Source organism: Sceloporus undulatus, chromosome 2 (assembly GCF_019175285.1).
Source record: "Sceloporus undulatus isolate JIND9_A2432 ecotype Alabama chromosome 2, SceUnd_v1.1, whole genome shotgun sequence".
Lineage (NCBI taxonomy): Eukaryota > Metazoa > Chordata > Lepidosauria > Squamata > Phrynosomatidae > Sceloporus > Sceloporus undulatus.
This window is the reverse complement of record NC_056523.1, coordinates 223,840,973-223,852,318: the sequence shown is the minus strand read 5'-3', so window position 1 is coordinate 223,852,318 and position 11,346 is coordinate 223,840,973. Positions and strand designations below refer to the sequence as shown.

Below are 11,346 nucleotides of genomic sequence, written 5' to 3'. Positions count from 1 at the left end.
GCCAGGGAGCCTTGTACAGAGTTCACTCTAAAGCTTTTAATTCCATTTATTATCCACAAGAGTAAAGCCTTAATACCGCAGAAATGGACATCCCAACTGACCTCTCTCACTCTTCAAAAAGCAGTGCAGTGCAATGCTGCAGAAAAGAGGGTACCGAATAATGCAACCAGGCAATACAGGTAGGCTCTAACAGGATATTTTCATGTGGAAGCTGTCATGTTGCTTGCAAGAAGTGTGTGTTTGTGTGCGCGTGTGTGTATGAAAGAGAGAGAAGGCAAAGAGAACAAACATTCTCAAATGCATATTTTGAAAAGTGGCTTTTGTCTTCACACCCTCACACTTTCCCCACAATAAAAAGCAAGCGAGAAAATACATGAAACAGTGATTACTTTTATTGAGAGGGGAGGTGTTATTGAAACCCATGTTTCTTCCAGCCTCTCCACTTCCTCAGAGGCAGATGGAACAAAGGGAGCCTCTACTGCAAGTTATGCAGAGCCAAGTTGACAAAAAATAATGCTCATCTTTACTCCTTGGATGCCATGTGAACCATTAAATCTACCACACGGTTGCTGTATCCAAATTCATTGTCATACCTGGAAAGGAAATCATAGTAGTAAGCAGCATGTAATTTCCATCAGAAGATAAACATTGGGTTCACTTTATTTTATTGTTTGTATGTACAGCGCTGTCTAAATCTACAGTGCTATATAAATAACGCATAATAATAATAATAATAATATAAAGAGAGCAGGAATGCAACACCATTATCCCATCATATATTCTTATATCCACTCCAAGTGCTGTTTCCTATCCCCCATAATTAAGAAATGACCAGAATCACTCAAATATCAGCGATTTCCCAGTTTGTCTAGCTCTCTAGAAAAGTCACCCAGACCCATCTCTTACCAGGAGACCAGTTTGACAAAGTGATCATTCAGTGCAATGCCAGCAGCTGCATCAAAGATGGAAGAGTGGGTATCGCCATTGAAGTCACAGGAGACAACCTTGGGAATAAACAGAATAGCATCACAGGACTGAACAACAATCAGGTATGTGTTGGCCATGAACAACCCCATCCATTTATCCAAGTTAAGGCAAAATGATGGCTTATGCAACATAATGGCCAAGTCTCATTGGACATCAGGGAAAACAAAAGGGACCACATTCCTTTTGAGTTCTATTCAGCCACATATTTTTGTATCCTCATTATGGTAACAGAAATTGCTATAAAGTGTCTCAATGCTTGTGGCAGCACTTACTCCTTAGAGGTAGAAAAAAGTGTTGCCCTCTTAGCTGCTATTGAATGCAATTCCCTGCATTCCTAAACCATTGGCTATGCTAGGTGAGGCTGCTGGGACTTGAGTCTTAACATCTGGAGGGACGAACAATTCCTAATTTTGTTATTCCTGGAGAAGTCAGCATACCTGGTCCTCTGTGTATCCAAGGATGCCTTTCATGGGTCCCTCAGAAGCTGTCTTCACAGCCTTCTTAATGTCATCATACTTGGCCTATGAGGAAAAAAGAAACAGAAGTGTGAAACTCTCGAAGTCAGATGTCTAAGTGTAGTAGCTAATGTTTAAGTCACTGTGACAGGCTAGAGAGGAAGTCTTGATGCAGTTACACCAGCCAAGGGGTGCTGCTTTCCTCCTACATTTCTTTTTTTTTTTTAATATTTTTTATTAATTTTTTATAAATAAAATACATCTTATTGTACTCTTACATTCCAATAATATTTGAATTATCCATTATTATCCTTCCATGACTTCTCATCAAAATTGTGAAATAAATAGTCCTTTATCAATTGTCACTTTAGACATCTTCTTTATAATCCTCATTGTTCTTTATATGTATTAATCTTAAATCCATCACTACCTTCTTTACCAAGTTCAATTCATCTTTTCTTATTTCTTATTACATTTTGTTTTGCTTTTTTTTTTAACTTACGTACTATTACCAAGTGAAATGGTCTCTTTCTCCATTTAATCTGTTAACTTTATAGATTATTCATATATAATAATAGAGTAATCCCCCTCTTCTTGTTTCATATACCTTATCCATGGTTCCCATTGTTTCTTAGATTTATCTATTGACCCCTTATTTATCCAGCAGGTTAATTTGTCCATATCCATATACTCATATACCTTAATTACCCATGATTTTATATCTGGTATCTTTTCCAATTTCCACATAGAAGCTAACAGAGTCCTTGCAGCTAAGATCATATAAAATATTATTTTTCCGTGTTTTCTTTCTAATTCACTATCCTCCACCATATTTAGTAAGTACATCTTAGGATCTTTCCCGAATTTTACTTTCAAAATATTTTGTATTTGTTGGTGAACTACAGACCAAAATTTACTGACCATTTTACACCTCCACCAGCAATGTATCAATGTCCCAGTCTCTTCCTTGCACTTCCAACATTTGTTACTACAGTCTTTAGAAACTTTAGCTAATAATTCCGGAGTTAAATACCATCTAAATTGCATTTTGATCAAATTTTCTTGAAGGGCATAGCTTTTAGTAAACTTCATTCGTCTTGTCCAATTTTTTTCCCATTGTACTAATTGAATATTTTGTCCCAATTCTTGAGCCCATTTTATCATACAGTCTTTTATATTTTCCTGTTCAAGTTCTTGTCTCAGCAGTAGTTGATATATTTTGGAAGTTTCTTTAGTCCCTTCTTGCGATATTATCTTTTCAAATTCGGCTTCTCCCTTAGCTATTCCATATAATTTTTGATCTTGATTGTATTGCTCTTTTATCCTTCTGTATAAAAACCAATTACAAATGAAACCCTCATCTTGTAATTCTTCCTCGGTTTTTAATCTTCTTTTGTTATTTTCATATCTTGTCAGATCTTCATATGTTGGCCATTTTTCACATAACATTTTTTCTCTTGCATAAAAAGCCTCATTAATAGACACCCATAGTGGGATTTTTGGGAACCATCTCCACTTTATTTTCTGCCATACATAGTAGATCGTTCTTCTTATAAAGTGGTTACTAAATTCTTTATTCACTTTGTCTTTCCCATAAAATAGGTAACTATGCAAACCATATACCAGACCAGCTCCTTCTAAATTTAGTATTTTATTCTTCTTTAATCTGATCCAGTCCAGAGTCCAGGTTAGGGTAGCTGCAAAGTAATATAACTTTAAGTCCGGAAGTGCTAAGCCTCCTCTTTCTTTTGCATCTTGAAGTAGTTTAAATCTAATCCTAGGCTTTTTGGAGTTCCATATAAATTTTGATAATTCTTTATTCCATTTTTTGAAGGGATTTTCATTATAAATAATCGGTACATTTTGAAATAAGAACACCATTCTTGGTAATATCATCATCTTGATAGCAGATATTCGACCCAACCAGGAAAGTTGTAACTTTTCCCATCTTGTTATATCTTTTCTGATTTCTCAATCTTGCTGTACTTTTAGCTTTTTATTGAATGGGCTTTATGATTGGTCCCTCTCACCATCATCACACAGAACAGGCTAATTCCCCCATTTCCCAACTGCTGTGGCCTCTGAAGGAGAAAAGAACAGCCTGCCTGTGCTGGGCTTAATCCCTTCCCCACTGCCTTCCCCTCTTTTCTTTGTGTGTCCTGTCTTAATTAGACTCTAAACCCAAGGGCAGTGAACTGTCAAACTGATGATTTGGAAACCACTCTGGAAGCCTTGGCTGAAGGGAATAAATGATCTGTGTATAGGACACACAGAGCTCCTGACAGATCTTGGAAAAGTTACTTTTGGGACTGCAACTTCCAGATTTCCCCAGACACAGCATAGCCAATGGTCACAGTGGCTAGGTCACTGAAGTTGCAGTCCCCCAAAGACTTTTTTTCAAGCTTTGGTTGCTGCAGTCCTGCTTAGTTGAGGTGGAATGATCATGGAATCAGGCTGATGTGCTGAGGCACAGGCAAGATACAGTACATGCATATCTCACACTGCCAATGTTTATCTGGTGGATATGCAAACCTGCAACTTTGTTTGGTTGGGAGGAAGGGCATAATCTTTCTGCATTATCAAGTAGTCCTCATAGCTACAAGGGAAGATATTCTACACAACAGTAGGCTCAGAGGCTTCTAGATACTCACTGGTTTCTCCAAGCGGCATGTTAGGTCCACAACAGACACATTTGGAGTAGGGACACGGAAAGCCATTCCTGTGAGTTTCCTGCGGTTATACAAGATGACTTTGGTTACAGTGCACATACACTTCCTTTCAGCAGCCCATCTAAATCTTATACCTCATGCATAAAGACTGGGAAAGAGGACTCACCCATTCAGCTCAGGGATGACCTTGCCAACAGCCTTAGCTGCGCCTGTGGATGCTGGGATGATGTTCTGAGCAGCTCCTCTGCCATCTCTCCACAGCTTGCCAGAAGGACCGTCCACTGTCTTCTGTGTGGCTGTGATGGCATGGACTGTGGTCTGGAGCAGAAAGAGTAGGTTATCCCATGTCAGCAAGCCCAAAATACATCTTTTACATCAACTGTTGTCTTGATGGCCCAGGGCACACTGAACTGTACCACTCTTTCATTGCAGTCTCCTTTCCTGTCATCACTGTGATCAGGGCAAATTTGTGGAAAGTGGAAGTTCCACTAGCTCTAGTTCTTGAAGGTGCTCAGCAGAGCTATAGCCAGAAATCATTGGGGAAGGGGGATCAAAGCAATAGATCATACATAATCTTAAATCTAGGTGTAGGTACTTTCTTAGGTATAAAGCTATTTAATTGTATTATTTCAGTGTGAGCAACTGGAAGGAATATTGTTGCATGCATACTTTCCTTATAACTCAACACAAGTAAGAAGGGTGAGTACACGCATCTTTAAGAACTGGTTTTCTCAGTGTTGGTCTTTGAAGAGATCAGAGGAGAGCAGGCCTCTCAACTCCCATGTTAAATACTGCACTGATATTTTGCAAGAAGGGCCCAGAGGGCACTGCCGGAGAGTAGGTTGAGTTGTTACAAGCAAGTAGTTCACCTACCATAAGGCCTTCCACAATGCCATAGTTGTCATGGATGACCTTAGCCAAGGGAGCCAAGCAGTTGGTGGTGCAAGAAGCATTGCTGGAAGGAAAGAGATCATCAATAGCTGAACCCATGACCATACACCCCACACACAAACCTTCTAGGAAACCCCACAGACCCATATTAATAGGATACTCTGCTTCTATAGCAATAGCAAGTGCATTTCTATAGCAGTGCACTTAAGCACTCCCTAAGTGGTTTACAACGTGTAAGCTAATTGCCCCCAACAAGCTGGGTACTCATTTTAGCAACTTCAGAAGGATACCAGGCTGAGTCGGCCCTGAGCCCATGGCTGTTATTGATCTCACAATCTTGTGGTTTGTAAGCGAGCAGCTGCCGGACAGGCATTTACTCACTGCACCATCGGGGCTCATTTGTCTTATTGTCTATTATTACAGTTCCACTTGCATATTCACCTGACAATTTTCAGAGACTTGTCATATTTCTCATGGTTGACACCCATCACAAACATGGGCGCATCAGCTGATGGGGCAGAGATTATAACACGCTTAGCACCACCCTTCAAGTGAGCCTAGAAAGAGAAGGAGGACAAGAACATTAGTATTTTTCAAAATTTCAAGAACATATAATGTACAGAACATATAATCTACTCTAGACCACATACCTGTGTAACCCAGGATTGCATTTCTACAGTGGTCAACTACTGCATATGCAGGGCATTAACGCTCAATTGGTACAGAGAGACTACTGTCAAGGGCCACCATGACTAGTAGCAATATGCAGACTTGTCCTCCATCTATTTATTTTATCACTTCTTAAAATTACATTTAATTATTACATCTTTTGGTTCACTCTTTCTATCTTCTGTGTAAATAAATACTCTCTCTTCTCTGCCCCAGATCTTTAGCCATTCAGCTTCACTGGGGGGGGGACTATTCTTGACAGCTCCCACACCATGCATTATGCATGAAGGGTTGCTTCAGGACACAAAGACAACCAGGACAGGTTAGTCCATGGAAAAATGGCATTATTCAACTACAGCTGCAACAGGGTATGAATCACTTTTCACTATTTTCCTTCCCATGCTGCAATAGTAATGTTTGGAAGCCTGTGACTACAAAAACTGTGCAAGTCCTTCAGCACTGATCACTACCATTAGGTAGATAGAGAGACTCTAGAGTGGGAAAGAATGGCGGAGAGGAATTGTGCTGCTCCCAAGAAGTACCTATGGACAGAATAACATTGGTAGAGTCATTAGACTCACACATTCTTCACTGGGTTGTAGCAGTGAACATAATTTTTTGGACAACAATATCCAGAACCCAACATCAGCATGGTCAGTGACTGCATCGGCTGGAGGAACTCTCACACCTAGGTCCCAAAACGAAGTTTTCCAAGTATTAATTGTGACTTGTTGGTTTTTAAACAAATGGTTGGTTCTCATTCATTTGACTATTCTGTTGATTAAACAGTAGTTGCATTCAAGTCTCGACATTTCGCTTCAGAGCAGTAGCAGCAGCTAATTACATAAATTTTCTTTTTGTCAGCCTCCATTTACTGTCTGTTCCCTCCCCCAGAAACTTCTCCCAGGTACATCAGTCACTTACGCTGGCCTTCTCTGTGGTGGTGAATACGCCAGTGGACTCCACGACATATTCTGCACCAGCATCTCCCCACTTGATATTGGCAGGGTCACGTCTAACAAAGAAGAAGAAAAGTCAGGCAGTTAATAACTATGCACTCATGTCAGAGCCAACCCTGACCCAAAAGGGACAGTTGGAGTAAAAAGAACGTCACTTACTCTTGGAAGATTGTGATTGCAGTTCCATTGATCACAAGTTTTCCATTCTCAGCTTTGACAGTGCCTTTGAAACGTCCATGAGTGGAGTCATACTTAAACATGTACACCTGAAGTCAATACACTTAAAATTAGTTTTGTTCTTTATTGTCTGGTTCCACTTTGATTCTGGTCTCATTCTTGTGCACCTTCTCCCTTCCAAAGCCAGTTTTATCACCCAACATACATAAATACATACAAACAAACAACTGCATGGAGAAAGTATGAGGGCAACTAAAATTACATAGTTTGTACTGCTGTGTTTGGGAATAAAAGATGTGAAATACTGTTGCAATCCTAGAAGCTCCACAAAAGGGCATTTAAATACTGTTAAAAACAGCATTTTCTCCTCATAATCTTAGATGCAAATGTGCACAAGGATAATTGTATGGAGCTATTTTGGTGTCACACCAAATACTCTAAAGGCACTAGACCGTGTCTGATCTTGGAAGCTGAACAGGGTCAGACCTGATTAGTACTGGGAGACTACCAATTAATACTGGATTCTGTAGGCTATATTTCAGGGGAAGCGACTGATAAAACCTTCTCTGAGGATTCCTTGCCTAAGAAAACTATGAAATTCATGGGGTCATCATAAGTTGACATGCAACTTGGAAGGCGCACACACACACATTTTGGTGTAAAAAGGAGTATTAACTGGCCATTTGAAATCTGCAGCTAGAGACTGTCTTCAAATTCATTTATACAAGGATGGCATGATCACTTTGATCATATTCCAGTTGGCTCAGACCTAACAATTTTCAACCTGGGGTGGGGCTGATGTCCTAAATGCCCTGCCACACCCAATGTCAGGACCAATAAGCCTAAAAAACTTTAGAGGAGAATAGTTCAGTGACACAAGAATGTTTGCGAGCTAAAATATAGTGTAGTTTTGCCCTAAATAACGGACAGGTATTCAGGCTTCACAAAGGACAACTGTGGGTGCTCACCATGTAGTTCAGGTCAATGAAGGGATCATTGATAGCCACAACTGTGACTTTATCATTGTTGAATGCAGCTCTGGTGACCAAGCGGCCAATACGGCCAAATCTAGATAAATAGAGAACAGTTAACACAGTCATAATCTCTATGATGAAAAATAAAACCTACTCTTTCTAACTGTCCATCATTCTGCAAGTAGCAGACAACAGAAAAAAGCCTTAGGTTAAGAACCATGGAAGAAAAACTTTAGGCAGGGTGAAGTAGAGATAGATTATCAGTCATGTCACTATGCAACTTGCAGCCAAATGGCAAATACTAAGACAGGTAGTGATTTAAGTTGTGGAATCTGATCCCATTCTGGACAAAGCAAGGCAGACCGTGACAGATTGTCTCTATTATTATTATTAACCTTTATTTATAAAGCGCTGTCAATTTACACAGCGCTGTACATAGAAACTTTTAGTTAGATGGAGTTAAACTTTTAGTTCCTCTACCTTAGGAACAAAGTGCTCAGCCATTAAGTAGCACTGGGTACCATCTACAGGGATACAAAGTGGAATCTTCCTTGAATTACTTTCCTCCCACTCATTCCACATTGGCGCAAGACCTTCCTGGAAGACTGTGCCAGCATGTTAGAGCTTGTCCTATTATGACATCCTTAAGATCATCCAAACCAGAGGCTCAAAGCAGCAGCAGAAGCAGCCTCAGGCTGGGGCTGCCTTTAACACAGCGTCCTCCATCATCCACTGAGTGCTGCTGGGGAAATTTCAGTCCTGCTGGATGACAAATCAACAGCCACAGAGCTGAAAGTCTTGGCAATTGTTTTTTTTTTGGGGGGGGGGGTAGGGGGGAAGTGTCAGTCATTTGGGGAATGCTTTGTGCTTGAGTTCAAAGAGCACCTTCACATGAAAAGTGAATGCACCCACTGCTAACCATTCTTTTTTCCAGTCACTCTTCTCTGAAAGCCTTTCTTCCCCCTCACTTGCAAAGGGTTGCCCCCTGCTAGGTCAGTTTAAAATTTCTGCTCCATGGTAAGTGCATCCGCTTGAACAGTTGCTGCCTTTTACAGATGCACAGGGCTGTTTTGAAGATCAGCCTTGCAATCTGAGATCCTGGAGATGCAGGGCCTGAGCCCAAGACCTCCTACATGGAGGTATGCCTCTTGCCAATGAACAAGGAAAGGGGGCTCTCAAAGGGAGTTGTTACTAGGAGCAGCTTCATGATACTTCAATGAGGGAGGGGACCCTCTGGAGACAGTCCCCCTTCCCTTTAAGTTGCATCTGGACCAGACTGCCCATCTCTACCTCTTCCCAGGCCATCCTCCTCTTTGCAAACCTCTCCTTCTTTGCACCCCCTTCCTGTCCTGCTACAGAAAGGTCAGGCACTAACTTTAGCCTAATCTCTCTCACTTGCTCTCTCTCTCCCAGTCATTGGAAATGCTACAGAGTGATCTGATTACACTTTTTCAGTTTGCAGAAGGTCACATTCTTTGTGGGTCCTCCAGACCGACAGTTATGCAGCCCTCCCATCCTAGTTCTTGTCTCTAGTCTAAGGGGTAAGGGAAAGCTGGGTGACGGAAATGCAAGTGGGGATGTAGGAAAGGAGAAAGAGGCCCATGCTTGCGCACGTTGCCGCTGCTGCTTCCTGCTGGGTGTGACTCAGCAACCAAAGCTCAGGAAAGTGAGTCACCACCATCACTGCTGCCTCTCCTCTTGCAAGACTCCTCTCTGCACATCCTTCCTAGTATAGAATCATAGAATCGTAGAATTGGAAGAGACCCCAAGGGCCCTCCAGTCCAACCCCCTTCTGCCATGCAGGAACTCTCAATCAAAGCAGCCCCAACAGATGGCCATCCAGCCTCTGTTCAAAGACCTCCAAGAAGGAGACTCCAGTACAGCTTCTCCCCATGTGCTTTCCTTGCCCCAGGAGGGAGGAGGGGAGAAAGAAAAGCTTAGAGCATGGCAGCTGCACAGAAAAAAAAATCCCCCCTTGCCTTTAAGTTGCATTTAAGTTGGACAAAGTAAAGCCTGTTGGAAAGAAACAGCTGCCTGGCGGGGATGCAAGGTGACCACAATATGTCCTTGTTGCAAAGGAGGGCAAGGGAGCCGCAGCATGTGGCACCTTCCAGAAAAATGTAGGGTATTAGCAACAACAAAAAAGAAGCTAAAAACTCATACGAATATCAACACATGCTTCTTAGTCCTGTTCCAAATGGAAGGCAGTTTTGGATTTCCTCACACTTCTTAGCCCTGCTCCAACTTCCTGACAGTAAGGGCTGTTCAACAGTGGAACACACTCTTTCCTCAGAGTGTGATGGAGTCTCCTTCCTTGGAGGTCTTTAAGCAGAGGCTGGATGGCCATCTGTCAATGGGGATGCTTTGATGGAGAGTTCCTGCATGGCAGAATGGGACTGGACTGGATGGCCATTCTTGGGGTCTCTTCCAAACTCTATGATTCTAGGATTCTATTAAATGGAAGGCAGTTCTGAAATCCCTCCTGGACAGAAAAGGCTGGAAAGTAGGGCATGCCCTGGCAAAAGTGTATGTGGCCACCTTGAAGAAAGGAGGGCATTTTGGAGTCCCTCCAGGAGAGAAGGCTGGAATGGAGGAGAGGCCCTGGCAGAGGAGGAGGAGGAGGCAGTGGAGGCCTGGTCCCTCTGGGGGCGATCGGGTGACCTTGGTGTGTCCTTGCAAGTAGGGCTCCTGTCTCTGTGCCTGGTCTGGTCCTCCCCCAAATAACTGGCCCGGGCCAGGAGGGAGGGCAGAGGCCCCATTGGCTGGGAGGTGCTGCTGCCAGGGCTGCTCCAGGGCCTGCCCCTCCCCACCCACCCCCCAGGCCCTTCCCTCCATGGCGGGGCTGCTTCCCCGCACGTCCTCCTTCGGCCCAACTCACCCGTTCACGCCGACTTTCACCATCTTTTGTCTCTGGAAAAGGCTGCTGCTCCTGGGGAGAGGAAAGAGGGGAAGGGGGCACCAGGCTCAGCATTGCGCCCCACGAACCCTTTCCAGACTTCCCCCCCCCACCTCCACCAAGGGCCCCTTCCCTTCAATTCAAGCCCTGCGCCACTTCCTCCACCCTCTCCCCCCCTCCTTTTTATTCATTGCAATAAAACTTGTCTTCTTGTGTAAGTGTTGTTTTGTCTGGCTTTGGGGGGAATTGGTTGGATAATAAGACCCCTCCTTCAGGGAAGCCTGGCCTCCTCCAACTTCCTAGGAAAGTTTGCCCCAGGCCCAGGGCTTCTAGAGGGGCTCCTGGGGGCCAAGGCTCCTCCTGGGGCTCAGCCCCACTGCCCCCCTTCCCTCCCTGCCCTTCCCTTCGGCCTCACAGCCACGAAAAAGCCCCGCCGGGCATCCCGGACCAGCTCCCACGCCAGCCTAGGCTCCCTCCCTCCCTTTCTTTCTCCTTCCTTCCTTCCGCTTAAAGCCCCATCGGCCACCACAAGCGAACTCCAAAGCCACCTGCGAATCGGGCCTTGGCTTGCTTGTCTTTCTCTTTCTTTCTTTCTCCCTCTCTTTTCCTTCCTTTCTCCGATCCTTTTCTCTCATTCTTTCTCTCTTCTTCTCCCTCCCTTCCTCTATA

General features: G+C 43.3%; 1 protein-coding gene across 1 annotated transcript; it reads right to left on the bottom strand.

The window, feature by feature from the left end:
* Positions 1 to 370: 370 nt before the first annotated feature.
* GAPDH (glyceraldehyde-3-phosphate dehydrogenase) lies at positions 371 to 10,818 on the bottom strand. The gene is made up of 11 exons (XM_042450145.1): positions 10,660 to 10,818; positions 7,776 to 7,875; positions 6,790 to 6,896; positions 6,596 to 6,686; positions 5,444 to 5,559; positions 4,985 to 5,066; positions 4,278 to 4,429; positions 4,094 to 4,172; positions 1,425 to 1,508; positions 907 to 1,004; positions 371 to 593 (listed from the first exon to the last, which is right to left on the bottom strand). The coding sequence occupies exons 1-11, from the start codon at positions 10,680 to 10,682 to the stop codon at positions 524 to 526; spliced, it is 1,002 nt and encodes a 333-aa protein (XP_042306079.1). The 5' UTR covers positions 10,683 to 10,818; the 3' UTR covers positions 371 to 523.
* Positions 10,819 to 11,346: the final 528 nt, after the last annotated feature.

What these genes read in the sequence shown, in the direction of transcription:
- GAPDH (XM_042450145.1), bottom strand. Translation starts at nt 10,682, where the DNA reads ATGGTGAAAGTCGGCGTGAACGG. An exon ending in TCATTGACCTGAACTACATG is followed by an intron (nt 6,897 to 7,775) that starts GTGAGCACCCAC and finishes TATTGACTTCAG; the next exon opens with GTGTACATGTTTAAGTATGA. An exon ending in AAGTCTCTGAAAATTGTCAG is followed by an intron (nt 5,067 to 5,443) that starts GTGAATATGCAA and finishes CTTTCCTTCCAG; the next exon opens with CAATGCTTCTTGCACCACCA.